Below are 21,554 nucleotides of genomic sequence, written 5' to 3'. Positions count from 1 at the left end.
CCAAGCAACCACCGCAGAAACAAACAGACACACACGTCAACTAGTCCACTATACTTCACATCTACTTCAGAACCACATCTAGTCCACTGAGAGAAAACAGAGGGAGAGAACTTTCAACTTTGTTTCAATGGCGGCCAAGAACCACAGCGACCCAGAGAAGGGGCCTAACGGCACTAACGGCGCCGGCGACCATTACCCACATCAATCGGACGGTCACGAGCCATGCAAAATAGAAGAGGTGGCGCTGGTGGTGCCGGAGACCGACGACCCGACGATGCCGGTGATGACATTCAGGGCATGGTTCTTGGGACTGACTTCCTGCACTATCCTAATCTTCCTCAACACCTTCTTCACCTACCGCACGCAGCCGCTGGCGATCTCCGCCATTCTTATGCAGATTACTACTCTGCCCATCGGGAAGTTCATGGCCTCCGCCCTCCCCCGCCGCGAGCACAGCCTCCTTGGGTGGCGGTTCAGCCTCAACCCCGGGCCGTTCAACATAAAGGAGCATGTTATTATTACCATTTTTGCGAATTGTGGGATTTCTTACGGTGGGGGTGATGCCTACTCGATCGGCGCAATCACCATTATGAAGGCTTACTACAAGCAGAGCTTGAGCTTTATCCTTAGCCTCGTTCTCGTCCTCACCACTCAGGTTCCACCACCACTCGTCCCTTTTTCAGCTTTCATTCTTTATATTTTATTATCGCTTTCTGAATTTCATATTTGTCGGGTAGAGATTTTGGAAAATTATGATTTTACCATGCATAGATTATAGTCTAATGCCTACTTTTTGTTCATAAAGAATGGATAATAATTGGATCCACTTAATTGCATTCCACTCTCATCATCTTTGCTATTAACGTATTTTCACTTTATGAATTTTATAATCGAAATTGTTTATTTTTTTAACCATCATTTTAAAAATCGTCTCTATAAAAATCAAATCGTTTATAGTTGTATGCATGTTTCAAATATATTGCCCTTTAAATTTAGAAAAAGGTTCATTATTTGTAATTTGATATGAAAAGAAAAGAATCATGTTTGTGGGTAGATGCTAGAAAATCAAGAAGCCAAATTGTTGGGCTTGTTCTCCAATTCGAAGTGATTTTACTCTTTGAACTAATGTTTTTGTGAATAAATTTTAAATTCTGGGGTTTGGTGATCTGTTGCAGATAATTGGGTATGGATGGGCTGGGATTCTCAGGAGGTACTTGGTCGACCCGGTGGAAATGTGGTGGCCTTCCAACCTTGCTCAGGTTTCTCTGTTTAGGTAAAGACTTGGTTATTGTCATGCGTCGTATCTTAATCAATGTTCGTTCCCTTTGGTGGTTCTTGAGAATAAAAGCTCAAGATAAAAGTTGAATTCTTTGGTCCTCAGTGAACTAGGATAGCTAAACTGACTGGTGATAACTCAAAAGAACATAGTATTTCATTCCTCGATTCTTGGCCAACCAAATGGAGTGTAATAGTTTCAACAATTTCACCATTCCTTGTCCAAATTTGCTTTTTTCTTTTGTAAACGAATATGGTTTTGGATGAACAGGATTAGGAAAGAAAGTAGGTAAAACAAACTGCAGTCATATTCTAATTTCCCTTTTACATCTTTATGGTAAAGTGTTGTTGGTTTCCCTGCCAGTTTCCAATGAAATCATAAGCCATGTGTTGTTGCATGTTCAATGGTTGAGTTTCTTGGGAACAATGTTTCATCATGCTCTGTCTCTTGAAAGATTGGAATAATATTTGTCACAACGTATAACCGCTCCAATTGTAAAGTTATAATAATAAAGGTCCATTTTAGGATGAACGACTTTCTCAAATTGTGAATCTTGCTTTGATGGGGAATTTTCTTGTAGGAAAAGCAAAACTTTTGCTGTAAAAGTAATCCTTCAATGGGCATAAAGTATAGAATTTGAATGTGTGTCTGTTGTTACTGGTTTGGTGCTATGCTTTTGTTCACATCAATGACTTTGTTGCTGTTTCTGTTTTGCTGTTGTTGTAACTTGTCCACAGAGCACTCCACGAAAAAGACCATAAAGCGAAAGGCCTTACCCGGATGCAGTTTTTCCTTATTGCCTTGACAGCAAGCTTTCTTTACTATGCACTCCCTGGCTATCTTTTCCCCATCTTGACGTTCTTCTCATGGGTCTGCTGGGCTTGGCCACACAGTATCACAGCTCAGCAGATTGGCTCAGGTTACTATGGACTTGGTGTTGGTGCCTTCACCCTCGATTGGGCTGGGATTTCTGCTTATCACGGCAGCCCCCTCGTCACGCCATGGACTTCCATTCTCAATGTTGGGGTTGGATTTGTCATCTTCATCTACATCGTTATGCCTCTTTGTTACTGGAAGTTTAACACTTTCGATGCTCAGAAGTTCCCTATATTTTCCAGCAAGCTCTTCAATTCTACTGGGCATAAATATGACACTACCAAGATCTTAACACCCCAGTTTGATCTTAATATTGATGCCTATAATAGTTATGGCAAGCTTTATCTTAGCCCCCTTTTCGCTTTGTCCATTGGATCAGGATTTGCAAGATTTAGTGCAACCCTTGTTCATGTGGCACTGTTTCACGGAAGGTACTTTCAATTCTTAAATGCCATAGCTTCTCTTAGTCTCTACATATTGTTAGATCTGCATAGCACGCTAGATAGATATATTGATTTAACTGACAAAGTGATCCTTTATTCCTTTTCCTAGTGCTATTTTGAAGCAAAGCAAATCAGCAATGAAGAATGCGAAAATGGATATCCATGAGAAATTGATGAAAAATTACAAACAAGTGCCTGAGTGGTGGTTCCTTGTTTTGTTAGCGGTGAGCATCATCCTGTCCTTGGTGATGTCTTTTGTGTGGAAAGAAACTGTGCAGCTGCCATGGTGGGGTTTGCTGTTTGCCTTTGTCTTGTCTTTTATCGTGACCCTCCCTGTTGGAGTCATTCAAGCTACCACTAACCAAGTAATCTTTCGATTTCTTGAATTTCAACCACCTTTGTTCTTGCATGTACTAACAAGCTGTGAAATATCATTCTAAACTTCGAATCATTTGTGTGACTTCTGTGTAGCAACCTGGATTTGATATCATAGCACAATTCATGATTGGGTATGTTCTACCAGGAAAACCAATTGCAAACTTGCTTTTCAAAATTTATGGACGAATCAGCACTGTCCACGCTCTTTCTTTCCTGTCTGACCTCAAACTTGGGCACTATATGAAGATTCCACCTCGGTGCATGTACACTGCTCAGGTATTTGATTCAGCACAGAAAATTGTGCTTAACCTTTCTGTTCTTGTTAAAGGTGGTTATTCACCTTATTAAACTGACATTTAATGATGTTTGTTCCCAGCTGGTGGGAACTCTAGTTTCCGGTATTGTGAACCTCGCAGTTGCATGGTGGATGCTGGAAAGCATCGAGAACATATGCGATGTTGAATCCCAAAATCCAAACAGCCCGTGGACTTGTCCTAAATACAGAGTCACCTTTGATGCTTCTGTTATATGGGGTCTGATTGGACCAAGGCGACTATTTGGACCCGGAGGATTGTATAGGAACTTGGTGTGGCTATTCCTTGTTGGAGCTTTCTTGCCGGTTCCAATCTGGGTAATGAGCAAAATCTTCCCAGACAAGAAATGGATTCCCTTGATCAACATGCCGGTCATCCTTTATGGCTTTGCGGGGATGCCGCCTGCAACTCCCACTAACATAGCAAGCTGGCTTATCACTGGAGGTATCTTCAACTACTTTGTGTTCAAATACCACAAGCGCTGGTGGCAGAAATACAACTATGTCCTGTCTGCAGCGTTGGATGCTGGTACAGCTTTCATGGGCGTCCTCCTCTTCTTCGCCTTGCAGAATCCAAAGCACGAATTGAAATGGTGGGGGACTGAACTCGATCATTGTCCTCTAGCGACATGCCCCATTGCACCAGGTATTCATGTCGACGGATGTCCAGTTTTTTAAATAGCCAAAAAATAGTGGACACCAAGACATATATTTGAAGGATCAAACCTATGAGGAGGACGGATCTCGTCGTAGTTGTGGAGGAAGAGGAGATTGTACGTACACTCTTAGCAGCTGTGGATTTCAGGGTTTGGGAGTTGGTTCTAGTTTTTATTGCTCTCTAGAATAACTAGAAATGTATCATTCAGATGAAATGTATGGGTGTTATTGTTAATTACATAAGAATCAATTTAATCTGAATGAATGGGTAATACATATGTTTCTGTGCACTTTTAGCCAAAGGTAAATAAGTCCAACCGCATGGGACAGACTCAATGCACCTTCGAAGTTTATCGGGTACATGTAAGTCTTTCTCCAATCGAGTAATAGAAGTAGTGTGATATTTCTAAGACATTGTATGGGAATGGATGTTAACTTGCAAATGAATTAGACACAAAGAAAACTTATCCCTTCCACCTTGGTAGGTTTGGAAGGGAGAAGTTTTCTTCCTTTTCGATCCATCTTGTACCTTCGATCCGTTTCTAAGTTCAATACGTATTGAATTTAGTAAATTATCCACTTCAGTCTAACACAAGCCACCAAAGGGTAATTAAATCTTCCAAAATACGTACTTTTTTTAAGGCAAATATTATACGAGAGAGAGAGAGAGAGAGAGAGAGAGAGAGAGAGAGAGAGAGAGAGAGAGAGAGAGAGAGAGAGAGGTGGAAGTAGAAAATTTGAAGAGAATGCAGATAGGGTGATAAGGGTAGTCAAAAAAATTCATTCTTTCACCCTTTTTCTTGTACAACTGAAGAGAAACAAACAGCCAATAAGCGCGAGTGAAAGAATTAAGTATGCAAAAGAAGATGGATCAATGGTCATTAAGCAATGGAATTGTGTGAAAATACAAATCCTTCCTCAACATAACCGATGCCACGAAAATGGCATTTGACTTTGAAATTCATATAAAGCTAACTACATAATGGGATCCGTGGAGTCCAGGCAGACACTTAGTGTATGTTTTTTTTCTCTTTTATCTCTGCAAGGACTTGTAGAGAACCACCGTAACATACTTCGCTATAAACCTCTCTGTTGTCCCGAGTGCCACCACAGATGGTCCACTCTTCCCTCTCTGCATGTAAAGATGATTGAGTACCACATGTTGAGGTCTTGACAAAGGAGGCGGCATCTCCATGTAAGATGAAGGTGCATTCAACAGTGTCATTTGTAGGTGTGGAGGAACCGATGGGGGCTCCTTCGCAAAATCTTCAGATCCAAGCTGCAGGTTGTTGTAACTTGAGTCCGGTGACTGGGGAGGTTCAAAGCCGGAAATGCTTCCGATGTCTTCTGGAACATAATCCTGCAGAAGAACCAACAATATCAAATAGCTTACAGAACTTGCGCATCCAAGCCCAGTTTTCAAACAATTTCAACACTAATACTTAAAACTATAGGTCAAGACCCAGGCAACCAATAAATGAGAAAATACGAGTGCATTCTGTTTACATCTGTCATGCCACTATAGAGATTTAGAACTGATGGCAGTAATTTAGAAAATATAAAAGAAAAGGGTAACACAACATATTGATTAAAAATCCTCATAAAAATGTGCAATTTCAAAAATCACACACACACACACATAATGAACAAGTGCTAAATTACATCAACTGAATGTCATTTCGTCTCGCGCTCTTCGCCAACATTTAAACAATAACAAAATTATCATTTCAAGCACTTTTTTTTAATCACGGCATATAAATTTCTCATCATCTCCAAGTTTGACTAAAAGTAGAGCGGTGCAACAGAAAGAATTTTTAATCGGCTGTAATTTGATCCTTCTCTTATTAGTCCTGTAGACGAAAGCTATAACTACCAACTGACACGCCCTCCCAATGTCCCGAGGACATCAGGATCCCCAATCTTGATGTCCTCGGGACATCAGGATGGGGGCGTGTCACCTACTCTCTATGTAATATCCAAACCAACACATGAAAGAAAGGGATAATTACAGCTCACTGGAAAAGACAAAGATTACCATGAACAGGACCATATGAAATATCATTTTTTCTTTTGACAGAGACCTAGTCTTCCCCATCTCGAGTAGAGTTGAAAATAAGTTTCAGGAGGTTTTAACAATTTGGTAGGAGTTATACAAGATAATGGAAATCCCTGGTGTTTGTCTTGTATCAATGTGTTTCAAGTTAGAGGCCAACCCCAAGTCCAACCTGATCTACTTAATTGGGCTCAACGTGATTTTCCTCTTTTGCAGACAGCTTTGTACGGGCTTAAAAACAGAAATTTGGATAGAGAGCTTTAGGAACAGAAAGTAGATACACAAGGGTGGCGAAAAAGCAGTCTACTTAAAAGGTAAACATGAATTTAACAGCTAAGCTATGTTGAAGGTATTAATTATTGAGGCTTTCAAAGCACATATATAACAACACAAATTGTTACTGAAGAATTTAGACTCTAATGACGTGAAACTTGAATGGAACATATAAAAGGAAAGTTTATATGTATGGACTATGGACTATGGTATATGATATATCGGTTGTATGAATATGAGAAATATCGTCAACACAATATAACTGATATTCCCTAGTCCATACAGCCTAATATCATCATTGAATAGTTAAAGGAAATCAAAATCCTGAAAAGTAGGATTTGAATAAACAGAATTAAGTTGAGACTGGAAAAAAAAAACATAAATAGATTAAGCTAAAAAAGGGGTACTTAAATGCTTTAACAAATTCGTATGAATACAGTTTCTGAATGATGATATTACAATAAACATCAAGCAATCCCTAACTCTGAAATGAGCTTTTCCCTGCTAAAAATTAGAGGACATTTCAAAAAAAGGTTATACTCATTATTCCCTTATTCAATCCTACAAGAAGGTTATGCTACTTATAAGATCTGACTAGGAGTTTCCTTTATCTGGTTTAGATTATGAACAGTTATAGGCGATTATAATGGGGTTGTTACACTCATCCAAAACACGTATCAACCTAAGAAGAGATGACAACCATTACCTGCAAGTCCAAAAGGTTGTAAGAATTGCCAGCATCATCTTGGGCCAAGGGCAAGTCAGGGGAACACCTCCACTGCCCATCAACAATAAACCTATATTGGTAAACACCGGATGGCAGTACTTTCATAATAGTGAAGTCCTTCCCTGATCTCTGTAAAGCCCATCTGCAAACCAAGATAGAATAAAGAACTCAAGTAAGAGTTCACATAGTGCAAAAACTATATTCACAATCTAAAGCACTTATTATTCTTTCTATTATTTTCGAAAACCTTGTCTTCCAATTATCCCATGATCCCTCCACAGCTACATCCTTCCCACCATAGCTCCATGTAATCATAGTCGGAATTCCTTGCTCACAGCACATGTCTTCAAACCCCGACGTTTGCATCCACGAGTTGTTTGGGATTTGTATCTCATCTGGTCTTTGTAAGGGAACCACAGGGACCTGGAAAAAGAATAATAATAATAATAATAATTGAACAAGAGGAAAAATATTATGGATCGCCGTAGATCAAATACATCAGTGTGAGTAACAGGCAAGGGTACAAGTAAGATAAACATATTTCAGGGCATTGACTGCGTATATACTGGAGCAGAAGCAGATTACCAATGGTATTTCTAAAGGATCTTAGCATTAAAAACTTTTAGTGTTAGTATCTGGTAGTGCACCAAGAGACAGATTCATGTAAAACGGATATTCCAATTCAGAATTGGAGGAGGAAGGATGTTGGTATCAAAATTATTACTTGGTTCGCGCAATCAGTTCCCCAACGATTAACCACTCATGTTTCAGTTTCTGCTACAACAATGATCCAAAATACAGACTTGTCACAAAGAAACAAGAAATTGTATGATTTGGGCCGCCTCTTAGCAAGTTATCAATAAAAAGGAATGAAGAATTGGACAGCTTAATTCACAGAGCCAGTTCTAAGCTGAATCACAAAAGCCCCCAATTCTAGGAAAAAAAGCAATTCGATGGCAGTTGGGTAAAATTGAATCTCGGTGGAAAAATTAAGAAAAGCAAAAACCTTGAAAACAAGTAAGATGAGGAGAGAAAAAGGAACTGACTTGGGGAGTGAACATCAAAGGGGAGTGAGTGGCCCTAGGGCTATGAGGAGGTGATTGACCCATCAACTCAGCGGAGCCATGAACAAGACGGCCGCCGTGGGCAGGGCCCTCCTGCAAGATGCCGGCGGCACCGCTGTCTTCCTCGGCCGCAGAGGGGCTTCCACCACCATCTTCTCTCCCATTCACATTCCCCATCACAATTGCTTGGATATGACCTCTGCTAGCAACAAGCACCAAGCACCAAGCACCAAGCCAAGAAAATAAAACTACAGATGCATAATAAATACCCACTTTGCAGAATTGGAATCCAATCTCATACGATGCAACCTTAAATCCCACAAAGCTCACGAATTTAGATTGATCGGGCGTCAAAACGAAAAGAAAGAGCCCAGCAAAGAGAACCCCCCCGTTTAATATAAATAGAGAGAGAGAGAGAGAGAGAGAAAGAGAGAGAGCAAAAGAGAGATTATTAGATTAAGAAGAGGGAGCATTAAGCAACAACAAACACAAAGGAAAAAGGTGGGGGCGGGTAGGGGGTAGGGGGTAGGGGGTAGGAGGTAGGGGTAGGGGTAGGGGCAGGGGGGCAGAATCGGCAGATGGAAAGAATAAAAGTGAAAAAAGGGAGGGGAATGGAGGATGGAGGACGGAGGGTAAGTAGTAAATAGTAAATTAATTGATGGGTGAGTAATAATCGCAATCGTAATAATGATATTAAAGAAAGAATAATAATGGATGGAGAAAGAAGAAGTAATAATCTCCGATGAGTTTGGAAGATGGAAATGGAATGGTAGCCCAATGCCCAATCATTTTGTTGGTTTGATGGGGAAATGCCCTTGCTCCTCACGTCATCACATTTTGACAGAGTCCTTCTTTTCCCTTTTATCCAACCCTTTCTCTGCCTCCCACTACTCACTCCCCCAAGACACTTCATTTTGTGGTTTCTTCCCTTTTGGGTTTGGGGAATGGACTTTTCCCATTGGAGTAATTACTAATGCATATATTATGTAGGCAATTATATGGTTGCTCAAAAGTAAAAAAAGAGAATGCACAAACGTGAATAAGGTCAGTTGATTAGGATAACATAATCATACATTTCTACTTAAGTTGGAATTCCGTAGATTAGAATAATTTCGAGTTGCCTTGTGAAAATAAAAGAAGAAATATAGTTTTGTTTCTTAGCAAAAAGGGAATAAAGGTGAGAGTGCGTGTTGGGTTGGGTCGGGCCTTTTGATATTAGATTAACTAGGTTCCAAAAGGGCATACAGGATTGGTCCAATCACCCTCACGCACTCATTGGCCGGCAGACCTATCTCATCGTCCCCTATATTTTCAGACAAAAGGCCTCTACCCCGTAAAGCGATATGAAAAACGGGAAAAGCGGCGAGAGCTTTAATTCGAGAATTTGTTTTTCAGTGCGGCATTTAATCAAACAGATAGCGAACTACAGCGGCAGCCTCGTGAGTGACCAACCTCTGCTTTGTTTCATCGTATGATCTAAATCCTTTGCTGCTGTTGGGTTTTTTTTTTTTTTGTCAACACCTACAGATGGTGTCGTTTTCTGTTTTCTTTGATAAAATTCCTTGATAAAGAAGCCGTCTTAATTTTTTTTTTCTTTGATAAAATTCCTTGCTTTGTCTTATAAAATATGATATTTATCTTCCGAAGCATTTACACACATGATATCTGTCGCCACACTTTTCCTATAAAGGTATATACTTTATATCTGATAAGTACGATGTGTACAGAGCCTTGCATATCAATGCTGTGACTGAAGCGCCATCCAGGATCCCTGTCTAATATGCAATGGATCTGTACGATCATATCTTATTGTTGTTGCTTGCTTCCTCAACGCATGCTTGTGAAGGTTTAGAGGTCAAATGCTGGAACCTTATCCTGCCGGCAGTGTAGGTTCGGATGCCATTACCAACGGACGATAGTTTGAGTCCTTTGTGCCTCCTGACGGAAGCGGGTCGGCATTGTGCATTCTTTGGTATTCCAAGTACTCGAACACAACACGTTTTGTCCAAGTTGGGAATTGCATGTAGATTGGAAGGAAGATCGATCATGAAATCCCCAAATTCGTCTGTGACGCCTTGTGCCAAACTGGATTTTCTTCTCCCACTGACACGGCAATTGACGGACACCAAAGCACCTGCAGATTTTGACCAAATAAAAACAGATGGTGAATATACACATCGATTGATTGAACAATGGTTTTGTAGTTAATTGGAAATTAATATTATGATTAATTGAATTTGTAAATTAAATGATCATAACATGACTTAATTATATATATGATTCTGTCTTATTGGGCCAAATATATCGCTAGCTCATTTTTTTTTTCCCTTTGAATGTTATTTTCGATGAAATTATTTCGACGAATTAATTAAAAAAAAAACACCACAAAATATGTAAAACGGTGTTTTTGCTTTTCATCCAAGTCAAATAAAGTGTAGCTTAATTAGCAGTATAAAGTCGATCGTGAATTGCTTTCTGTAAGGTGCAATGATCCATAGTTAATGGATGATAATACTAATACCGGTCTGCCTTGAACCCCATTTAATATGTCCAAATCAATTAGGAGAAGTTGATTTTCGCTGGTCCAACGTGAACATCAAAATGTCAGGTGATTGCTTTAAGGAGCAGTTATTCACAAAGACACAGAATATGTGTCTTCATAAAATATTCATAAAAAATAACGAAGGTGGTGGCTAAGAGTATATCATGTTTGATATATGAAGAAGAACAACTCCTTGGAGCTGGAGGAGACCACTTAATTCAAGTTTTAGTTTCATAACCCTAAAATTCAAACTTATAAACTTATAAATTATTGGCACGCTGAGCATGGATTCCTCAGCTTTTATATAATCTAAGATTATGATAAGGATACATCTAAGAGGAAAAATTAAAGGAAGAAAGACGAAAATGGAGTAGTGGTTTTATATTGTTGAAGTAGGTAGTCTAAATTGTTGCTATATGTATATAGTTGGTTATACTGCGTAAATGAAGTTTATCAATGATGAAATTACATGACAAATAATTAAAGGTATAAAGTTTGCCACAGAATGGATGAGACATAAACAACAACAACTCAACAAGCGAACGCGTACACAACTAATTGCATGATGTAGGAGATTACTCTATAAATGCCGTAAACATATATATGCAGATTCGTATGTAGATATATCAGGATTGTTGAGCATTCAAGTATATAAATTAAACTACACACCTGATAGAGGCCATGCATGAAGATGAAGCTGATCACGATCAGTTTGATCAGGATGCAAAATATTCAAATTATTATGATTAATACAAGCCTCCTCGCAATGGACGGAGCCTGTAATAAGGACGGTGGAAAGCTTTTCTTCTCCATATCCAGCAACCTGCATCATATCTTCTTGGCTGGACATCAGCTGCTCTAACGGGTTATTATTCATTTCATCCTGTTGTACTTGTGCCACTCCTCCTCCCCTTCCTCCTCCTCCTTGTCCTCCGTGATCATCAATAATATCCGCCATCGCCATTGAAATCGATCTTGTGACGAGGCTGCTGCCGATGATTAATAAGTTGAATAAAATGATGCAGCTCATCTTCAGAAGCTTGTTGGAGGCGCAAATATTGTAGTAGCTCATCTTCTTTGTGTTACCTCTACGTGAGTTGATCATCAGTACTCCTCCTTTGGTTTTGGTTTTGGTTTTATAGTAAGCTAATGCCCTCGCGATGGTCCCATTTAAATTCCACATAATACCCTCAATCACTGGTTAATATTACGTACCTTCGCAGTCCTTGTCTCCCACCTACATCGTGATAGAGTTACCCTTTTGCCCTTTAAATATATAGATGGATCTCTATGCATGCGCAGTGCGTATTGCATAAACCTCGTGGTCGTGGACATACCAACACCCAAAAAGGTTGTGGTTTTTGGTCATTTGATTAATGAAGTTACTGCCAACTAAACAGAACAAAAGGTTATTCAAAACAAGACGAAATGGAGGGTATATCTGTCTTAACGACCTTTAAAAGGCAGAAGAAGTAGGAGAGGTGGAGGGGAAGTTAATTTGTTGGTTGGTAGCCTACTCTTGTCTTCTACGTATTCTTTTGTTAATCAGATTTTAAGCGCAAAACACAAGCCGTTTACCAAGATTAAATTAATTAATTAATTAATGACGCACACACGTACGTCTCGATCGGCAGTTATACATATTGGATAGGTTTGATCCAAAACATGAACAAATATAATTTAACCTGAAAAGGATCAAAAGGTTGGAGAACTTTAGCCTCAGTTTAATCGATCGGTGAATCCTAAACCCAATGCATAAACTTGTATTCGTTTAGCAAAGAAAGAAGAAGTTTCTGTTTGGATGGGTGAACTGACCATTACACTTACTTTGCAACCCTGCATTGTGTTATTGTTCTGTGTATATACTATAGCTACATTAGTTTCGCACTCACATATTGCACTCATGAAAATAGCTAGCATTGAGACATGCACGTTGATATTATATATAACATTAATATTCTTAGAATATTGTTGGGGAAAATTGTTAACTGAAATTGTCAGTTGCTTGTTATCGTTGAACAACCTTCCCAAGCAGCCACACACACACACACACCAAATTTCCAAAAAATGAAAGTGATTTCTCATATTCAGTGAAAGAAAGTAACCTAGAGATTAGAAAATGAAGCAAAGCTTAAGAATACAACGTATTTATTTGTAATTCATGTATTACCTCTTGATGTTGATGATGCTGATGTAATTAACATCAAGATTGCCTAAGTTCTAAAATATTAATTTAGATGCGTTTTGGAAATTAACATTTTTGTTCCTAACTCAAAATATATTCCTAAAACTTGGAACACAACTAAATTTGTATTTTTTTCCTTTCAAAATATGTAAATATTATGGCATCTGAACAATTCTTGAAAGTGACCCCTTAATTGTTGCAAGTTGCACGAAATTTATGAATAAAAATGTCTTTGTCATGAATTGCATTTCTTGCATCACTTTAGTCGTGCTTATTGTTACTTTAGATCATTTGTTTTCCTTTGCAGGTTTTAAACAAATATAAAAGGTCTTGCACCCGCAAATTATTATATAGATTATAATTATTATTTTTTGAGAAATAACGTCTCAAAAATCTAATTATACACTACAATTTTTTTATATTTAATGCATAATTAACTTTTTAAAATGTCGAAAATGTCAAAACTTAATAATACAATATTTAAATGTGAAAATGGCGCCAAACAACCATTAAGCAGCTTCATTTTGCTTGTTGAGTCAGACATATAAACTTGGAAGTGACAGCGCATCCCATTATTTTGTTGATGTTTAACCAAATTAATGTGCAATTTGGGCTGCGATGGTTATGATGGTTAACCAAAATAAGAATTGTGATTAGGACATAAATTATGAATAAGACATGAACATGATGCTCCACTTTGTTTTACCATTTAATTTATACCTTTAAAATTTAAAACTGTCTCCTCAAAGAAATAAATCATACGTTTAATACTGATATAGATCGTGATTAGCACAAATGAAAAGAAAAATATCAGATAAATAAATGCATGCAGTGTGCATATCCTTAATTAGTGCTTTGGGTCTGGAGAAGTGTTACTTGTGGCTCTAGCTATATAACTTAATGGGCTTATTAGTAGGCCCTGAACCTATTGGATCAGGTAACTAATTCGGGTAGAGAATCTTGATAATTGGATGCATGTAAGCAGGGGATCCATGACTGAGGATAGATCTTCTTTGTGAGGATTCTTAAAGATTCTTTAATCGTGTTTGTTTATTGTGCATCATACAATCAGTTTTTGTTAGGTGCTATTTATATTCAATTTTAAATAAAATAATTTAAAATAATTTCTAACCACACGATATACAATAAACAGACATTATTAAAGAATCTTAAAATCCTCACAAAAAAGATCTGGAAATAATTTTCATTCGGGATCCATGATCATCAATTCATCATATTGTGCATATTACGTAGTGGAGTGGGGGTCCCTTGTCCTACTACTTGCATTTGCATGATGAAATATATAACTCACTTTAACACTACCGGATCGTAAAAAAATTAACACTCCGACTCTTTGAAGCTTTGTAAAGTGGAAGTGTGGAACCAATCTTTAAACACCAACAATTAACAAATAAAATTTAGAGTGATTACATATGTTGATTAATGACATGTCCAAAGGCACACCTTCCCATTCAAAAATTGCATGTGGATCATCAGAGCCGTCTGAAGTGGACAATAAAGTACAATAGTGTCATCTGATCTTATTTTTATTGGAAAGGAATCTCCTTTGAATCTTTTTCTTATAATTCATAAAGTTCGGTAATTCAGATTATTGAAATTTGATTCAATAACTATAAATACAGAGAACTACTTTAAAATTTATAATAACTTTAATCATTAAATATATTAGAATAAAGAAATCCGGAGATGACGATTTTTCATTTTTATTGGCCACTAATGCATGGTTGGTCCCACGCAACGAAATGAATTGGAAAGTCTTTCAAACATGACGCAAAAAAAGTCTCTAAGCCTAAAGTTGATGTATAAGAATAGGAATCTCTTTAGATCTTTTTCATCGAATTCAGTCATTTGGATTATTGAAATTTGATCCAACGGTTACAAATAAGAAACTTCTTTAAAAATTATAATAACTTTAACCGTTAAATTAAATTTCAATGATTCTGATAAGTGAAGTTGGTGAACTTGATAGAAAGGATCCGGAGAGGATCTCTTTCCAATGTACAATGCCCAACACAATTGAAATTGATGATGGAAAGAGGTGGTGGAATAAGGCTTTATGCTATAACCAACTTTAGTTTGTTTTTATTTTGATTTGCGTGTCTCGTCTCTAATATTGGAATGCAGTAATCAAGTCGGATGAGGATAAGTACCGTCCCACAAGACCTATGTAAAACAAATAATGTTATTTATACCATATATTTATCTCATATTTTTATACTATTTTAGGTGACATTGAACAGTTATACCATTTGAAAAAAATTGTAAAACCCAAGAAAATGAAAGAAAAAAACTCCTCGTATACCACAATCATCATTTAATTAACCAGTTGTTATTAATTATTAATTTATTAAATAATGAACTAAATTTAAAAATCTGATTAATTCAAATAATGTGGCTATCTATATCAAATGCCACCTAAAATGATATGAAAATGTGGTACAAAAACATGGTATGAATAATATTACTCAGATAAAACAATTGTTACAGGGGTGAGACTTTTCTCCACTTCGATTATTACTTAACTGTAGCATCTTAAACCAATAATTACAAATAAGGCAACATTATATTATTACAGTCGCAACTCAAAGTTGTAGGATATCTCCTTCCCTGTGCTCTAGACGAGTGATGAGTCAAGATGCATCATCTATATATCAAGAATACGCGTGAGGTCCTGAGCACAGGCCAGGTGTCAAAATCTTATCGATAAACGAACGGCCCAAGACCATCCCACATGTCACAGACAAAGCATTATAATCTCCCACACCACAACATCTAACACCATACGAAGATAGCCAGTACCACTCCAGTCTGAAAGCGTAGTCCACCCTCTCCAAGGGGTAAGAGCAGCAAATTTAGCAAATTATATTTACCATCCTCCTTTGTCAATTCACTTTCATAATTTCTTAATAGCCTGATATCCTAATAGCTAGTCAAATTAAGAATAAAGATCGAGCACTTGTCTCTCGCTCTGCCCTCTCATAGGGCTCATACATAGCCAGTATATTGTCACGTAAGGAAAGTGAACATTATATATATATATATATATATATATATATATATATGGCTGACTCGGACAACGACTCTGGAGGAGGAGGAGGAGGAGGAACGACAGAACAGCAGAGAGAGCAGGACAGGTTTTTGCCGATTGCAAACGTGAGCAGGATCATGAAGAAAGGTCTGCCGGCCAACGCCAAGATTTCAAAGGACGCCAAAGAGACGGTGCAGGAGTGCGTCTCCGAGTTCATCAGCTTCATCACCGGAGAAGCCTCCGACAAGTGTCAGAGAGAGAAGAGGAAGACCATCAACGGCGAGGACCTGTTGTGGGCCATGACAACGCTGGGGTTCGAGGAGTACGTAGAGCCTCTCAAGGTTTACCTGCACAAGTTTAGAGAGGTGGAGGGTGAAAAGATGACTGGTAGTACCAATACTAGTGCTGGAACGGGAACTGGAATGTCCGCAGGGCATGGAAGGCACGCTGATCGATATCATCGCGATCATGAGAGAGAGCAGCGGTATGTGCATGGTCATGGTGCTGCACGCGATAGTATAAATGGAATGTATGGTGTGATGTCAACGCAGTCCACGACCATGATGATGATGGATCATCAACAACATCACCATCATGAAGGTCATTTGTATGGATCTGGTGGTAAACCCTCCACAGGGCATGGGAGACCAAGGTAGGGTTAATTAAGTATATATAATGTTAATTTGGATATATTTTCACAGCACTAATCGTGTTTTGTATGCAACGGACGCGCTTTCATAGGGGACCGATTAACACTTCGAACTGTTGCATACAAAACAGCCATAATTCATTGATATGAGAAGTTTGTCCAGTTTAGGGATACCTATAAACTGGATGATATTGGTATAACTGTACAGACATTCAGTTCGTTCGTTTTCCTTATTCTCTTGTTTCATTTGGAGGATGAAAAAGTAGGTGTGCTATTCACCGGTAAGAATAATGTTTTAATGGATCACATCACGATAGCCCGCAAATTCGTGACCATAATTCCAAGTTTGCAATGAGCCAATGACCACATTTCGTATATTCGAACGCCGTTATGTATTGTTGTTTTAAATAATCCAATTGTCCGGCCTATTAGCTCAGCTGGTTAGAGCGTTGTGCTGATAATGCGAAGGTCGCAGGTTCGAAACCTGCATGGGCCATCTTCTTATCAACCGGTTTTCTTTTTAACATTCATTTTAGCATGAATATGCGTGCCAGTTGTTTTTTATGTAATTTTTTTTATCCTCAACGGACAATGGCTAACACAAGTTTATCAATATAACCTTGACAAAGACTGGAGATAATTTGTTATTAAACCATGGTTCTTATTACATGGTGGTTGTTACACTGCATCAGTGTAGCGTATACTTCAGAAAGGCGAAAGGCATAAATTCGTCTACTAATTTTCTGGATTACAAAATAAATTCCCTTGCTCCGAAATTTCAAGGACCGATAGATGATCAAACTCCGCCGTCTCTCTTGGGCGCCTTACTAGTATTATTCAAGTACAAGTAGCTCGCCTTTTGGTCATAAAAACTTGATGCAAGTAGTGGAGAAAATCCTGAATACTGCCCATCCATCTTTGTTTTGCATATGTCATTGATGTATTTCAGAAGCTCGTTATTCTGGACAAACGGTTGGGCTGCATACTCATCAAATGGCATCCACTGCAAAGCCATATTACACCACACGACTGTCAATACAATTCAAGAGCTTCTATAGGTGCTGTATTTCTCCATTTTCTCTAATTCACAGCCAAGATGGATACAGCACATCAATTAAATTTACAACACCACCAGACTTGTACGGAGTCACGAACGTAGAAATGTTTATCGGTAAATATACTTTATTCACAGGGGAAATTGGGAAAGAAAATGACAAGGACTTGAAGAGGTATGCACAGTTTAGATTCGTCCTATCTATCTGTAAAAGGGAGTTAATCACTGTCAAGATGGAAATAAATTTATGTCTTATCCTCCCTTAACTAAAAATTACCTGGGCGGCTTCAATCTCATGTTCCTGCGTTTGGATATCAAAGGAAAGGGGTCGCATCATGCACACAAAAAATAAATCTGACTTCTCAAAGAATGACTTGTGGCTTTGCCTGCAAATTGTAACAGTAATGGTATGAATACTATAACTATTCCAAAGAGCTAGAGGAACTACAAAGTAAACATGCAAAACTAGCGATGAGAATCATATAATAAGCTCAAGATAAAAGGAGTAGATTAATCGTTCAATGTTCTTAACATAATTGAGCCTGGAATATTGAGATTTATTTAAACCCAATAACAGTCATGGTAGCATGGTGCCATGCCCTAATTTATAAAATAAGTTTGAACTTTGTAGTCATGTATTAGTTTCATAATCATAGAATAATGTCTTATACGATTGTAAATTATTCACCAAAACTACATATTTTTAGTTAAGTAACTTGCGAGTCCCTCAATCAGACTGGATTTGATGATTAAACATACACCAACACAGTTTCTCTGATGAAAACACGATAAGTACCTGAATGCTAGAACTTCTACAAACTCCGAGTCAATCTGAAACCACGGGAAACACAGAAGAATAAATTCGTATAGGAAGCCAATATTTACACTCATATGTAAGGAAGTGTAAATTCAATGTAAATACTGACTCCAGTTTCTTCTTTGACTTCTCTCACAGCAGCTACACAGATATCTTCTCCCTTCACAAGAGAATGTTTTATATATTGGTTAGACTTGAACCACACTCCATTGCTGTGACAATCAAAAACAAAACTTCCAGGAACGCAGACACACACCTCGTCTACAACTCCAGTAGGGAACTTCCACACACCTGTCCCCTGTAAAACCCCGCTCTTTTCTTGGACTGCTAGCACCTACCATCGAATGTTTACAAAACCCAAAAGTTCCAGCCATTAAAGCAGAGTCATGGAGAATAACAAATGTTGTGAAATGTTCCAAACATCCCATCGTCTCGGAAATAAAACAAATGGATCTCGCATAAAATCTTAAAGACTAGAGTAACTCAAACTTGGGGAGTTTTGAGAAGAAAAAAACTTGAAATTGACATGAGAGGGATAAAATGATAAATTGATAAAGGGGTTGGTACCATAGAATTGGGAATGTATGTATACCTGTCTGGTGTTAGGGTTGAGGACGAAAGCGCCAATTCCGACACGGTGGGTGGCATTGGAAGGAAGGGTGTGAGAGGATTGTGGAATCCAATACACGAGCATCAAATACTTAGGCTCTGCATGATGGTACCAGAATCCCTCCTGCAATTCCCAATCCGTTCCTGCCCAACATCTATTAACTACTAGTTGTACTTTTACACACACGTATATGTATGTAATGTAAGGAACACCACCTTCATTAATTAAATAATCAATTAATCAAATATTGAGCATGAATAAATCACAGAAGTTAGAATGGGAGATTGACCTTGACCGCAACTTCAACAAGATTGACTCGTTCTATAGGCAACTTGATCCAAACACCCTTTTTCCCCTGCACCCAACAATCAATCAGAACTATAGTTATAAATCGTTCAACTGGATATATGAGAAATTGAAATTCGTGGTAAAATTAATTAATTACCTGAAGCTTCCAGTGGGCAATAGAGGAGGTAAGCAATGAAAGGAAGGTGGCAGGATCCATGGGATCATTGTCGTTGATGTGGACGATGACACCTCCGTAATGGTCATGCATACCACTTAGAACAAGACTTTCTGAACTAGTTTCACCTTCAGCGGCCATTGATAATGTTGTTGTTCGATGTCTACGACGAAGCTGAGCCTCAGCCCTCGGCCCTCAACCAACACCAAACTCGAATAATGTTTTGAATGACTAAAATAGCCTTCTTATTTTCCTTCTCATTTATTTTCAATAAAATTAAATAAAAACGGAAGTAAAAAGAAAAAAAAAGGCAACACACATGGCTGTTGATTGTGAGCCTGTTTTAATTCCATTCCGGTAACAAATTTTCCTTCTATTTTGCCCCTTTGCCCCACTCCCAACTATGGAAAAATTTGGATACAATACAAACACGTATTCGGTACAAAATAGGCATCATTGTAAATACTCTAGACAATGCAGTTATTCATTTAACTAGGACTCTCTTCCCATGTTTTTATTGAATTTATCGGTATATTTTACAAATGATGAAATACAGAGAGTATAAAATCTTGCTTTCGTCGTGCAGTGCATAAGAGTGAACGACATGCTTCCCCCTAAATACCAGTTGGAATGTAGCTTCATGCTCGCAGGTAAAGATTGCAAATCATTGTACAAAGTAGTCAGATTTAAGTTTATAAGCTTACACATGGCTCCACCCAATTGATAGACAAGGACTTCATACAATTCATACCTGACGGTAACAACTTCCACAAACTCTGAGTCAATCTGAAACAACATAATTAATAACAAAAAAAAGTGAAATGAGAAATCGCATTAATAAGCTAATATGTACACTCACTAAATGGTAAGTCGGAAAACTAGTTACTCCGGTTTCTTCCTTCACTTCTCGGACAGCAGCTGCAAAGATATCTTCTCCCACCCAACGACTCCAGTGGGGAGCTTCCACACACCTGTCCCACGATATTGTCCACCCTTTTCTTGGACTACTAGCACCTATTGTTGAAATTTTATAAACCCAAAAGCTTTAGCCATGACAGGAGGATCATGAAAAACAATAAATGTAGTGACAGGTCTCAAGCATTATAAGTAACACGGCATTCTTCCGAAAATGGTTGACTGAAAATTGACATAAATGGATCTCACATAACTCTTTAGACATGATAAGCCAATTGTAGGAGTATGCAAGTCCAGAAAATTAATGTAGACATGAAAAATTCACTTATTCAGATGATTGTTCGATGGAAGGAACATAAACACACACACACACACACACACAAATGAAGCGAGCAAGATGGAAACTACAGATTTATAACTACATAAAGATAAAGAAGTTCCCTTACTTTGAGTAAATTAAATGAAAATGAAAGAAAGAAGCGCTATGTGAACATTTGAGATAAAAATGATAGTGGCGGCTGGGGCGTTAGAAATAGAAAATGCATATATCTCTCTGTTTTGATTGATGAGAAAGGCACCAATTCCGACACGGTGTGTTGCATTTGTGGGAAGAGTATGAGGGGACTGAGGAATCCAATACACGAGCATCAAATCATCAGGCTCTGCATGGTGGTACCAGAATCCTTCCTGCAATTCACTCCTCCCCAATATATCGTAAGTAATCTATACATATACAGAACAAATTTGAATTATCAACATTAGCAAGAAGAAAGAAAAGCATGAACAGAATAGGAGCTTGACCTTGACCGCAGCTTCAACAAGATTGACTCGCTCTATTGGCAATCTGATCCAAACACCCTTCTTTCCCTGTACAAATATTAGGCTTTCAGCAAAATAAAAAAGATAAGTACTTTAGTCTTTCTAATAAAAGTACTTATAACTGCAAAATTCTCTCCAATCGATCCAAGAAAGATTGGCGATGAAATTATGAAAGATTGAAGTAAATACCTGCAGCTTCCAATGCGCAATCGAAGAGGTAAGAGAGGATACGAAGGTAGCAGGATCCATGTGCTGAGTGATGTGGACGATCACACCTCCGTAATGGTCATTCACTGCACTAAGCACCTTCTTCACCTCCCCTCCACCACCACCACGACTTTCAGTTTTGGCAGCCATTGATGATGATCGGCAAGCAGAGAGCTCACCAAAT

The 21,554-nt window shown here is 38.2% G+C and overlaps 5 protein-coding genes and 1 non-coding gene across 7 annotated transcripts; 3 read left to right on the top strand and 3 right to left on the bottom strand.

Annotated features, from left to right (window-relative positions):
- Window positions 1-4,221, top strand: LOC137725683 (oligopeptide transporter 3). The gene is made up of 6 exons (XM_068464453.1): window positions 1-655; window positions 1,176-1,273; window positions 2,014-2,583; window positions 2,705-2,960; window positions 3,067-3,249; window positions 3,350-4,221. Exons 1-6 carry the CDS (start codon window positions 128-130, stop codon window positions 3,962-3,964), a joined length of 2,250 nt encoding a protein of 749 aa, XP_068320554.1. The 5' UTR covers window positions 1-127; the 3' UTR covers window positions 3,965-4,221.
- A 570-nt stretch (window positions 4,222-4,791) lies between these two features.
- On the bottom strand, window positions 4,792-8,493 carry LOC137726574 (SNF1-related protein kinase regulatory subunit beta-2-like). The gene is made up of 4 exons (XM_068465508.1): window positions 8,043-8,493; window positions 7,244-7,419; window positions 6,976-7,138; window positions 4,792-5,303 (listed from the first exon to the last, which is right to left on the bottom strand). Exons 1-4 carry the CDS (start codon window positions 8,235-8,237, stop codon window positions 4,977-4,979), a joined length of 861 nt encoding a protein of 286 aa, XP_068321609.1. The 5' UTR covers window positions 8,238-8,493; the 3' UTR covers window positions 4,792-4,976.
- A 1,186-nt stretch (window positions 8,494-9,679) lies between these two features.
- Window positions 9,680-11,693, bottom strand: LOC137723051 (uncharacterized). The gene is made up of 2 exons (XM_068462206.1): window positions 11,272-11,693; window positions 9,680-10,194 (listed from the first exon to the last, which is right to left on the bottom strand). Exons 1-2 carry the CDS (start codon window positions 11,672-11,674, stop codon window positions 9,860-9,862), a joined length of 738 nt encoding a protein of 245 aa, XP_068318307.1. The 5' UTR covers window positions 11,675-11,693; the 3' UTR covers window positions 9,680-9,859.
- A 3,917-nt stretch (window positions 11,694-15,610) lies between these two features.
- On the top strand, window positions 15,611-16,559 carry LOC137727067 (nuclear transcription factor Y subunit B-3-like). The gene has a single exon (XM_068466006.1). It carries the CDS (start codon window positions 15,869-15,871, stop codon window positions 16,490-16,492), a length of 624 nt encoding a protein of 207 aa, XP_068322107.1. The 5' UTR covers window positions 15,611-15,868; the 3' UTR covers window positions 16,493-16,559.
- Window positions 16,560-16,907: 348 nt separating this feature from the next.
- TRNAI-GAU (transfer RNA isoleucine (anticodon GAU)) lies at window positions 16,908-16,981 on the top strand. The gene has a single exon. It is a non-coding gene; the product is annotated as a tRNA-Ile (tRNA).
- Window positions 16,982-17,111: 130 nt separating this feature from the next.
- On the bottom strand, window positions 17,112-21,520 carry LOC137725643 (nudix hydrolase 2-like). 2 transcript variants are annotated; one of them, XM_068464398.1, is made up of 8 exons: window positions 21,353-21,520; window positions 19,256-19,321; window positions 18,949-19,089; window positions 18,613-18,690; window positions 18,466-18,516; window positions 18,336-18,370; window positions 17,817-17,925; window positions 17,112-17,488 (listed from the first exon to the last, which is right to left on the bottom strand). In XM_068464398.1, exons 1-8 carry the CDS (start codon window positions 21,518-21,520, stop codon window positions 17,282-17,284), a joined length of 855 nt encoding a protein of 284 aa, XP_068320499.1. In that variant the 3' UTR covers window positions 17,112-17,281. The 2 variants fall into 2 exon arrangements, with proteins under 2 accessions (XP_068320499.1, XP_068320498.1); XM_068464397.1 differs by lacking the exon at window positions 21,353-21,520 and adding an exon at window positions 19,412-20,796.
- Between the last annotated feature and the right edge of the window lie 34 nt (window positions 21,521-21,554).

This window comes from Pyrus communis, chromosome 2, assembly GCF_963583255.1.
Source record: "Pyrus communis chromosome 2, drPyrComm1.1, whole genome shotgun sequence".
NCBI classification, from domain to species: Eukaryota; Viridiplantae; Streptophyta; class Magnoliopsida; order Rosales; family Rosaceae; genus Pyrus; species Pyrus communis.
The sequence above is the reverse complement of the archived record's forward strand: the minus strand, read 5'-3'. Positions and strand labels throughout refer to the sequence as shown.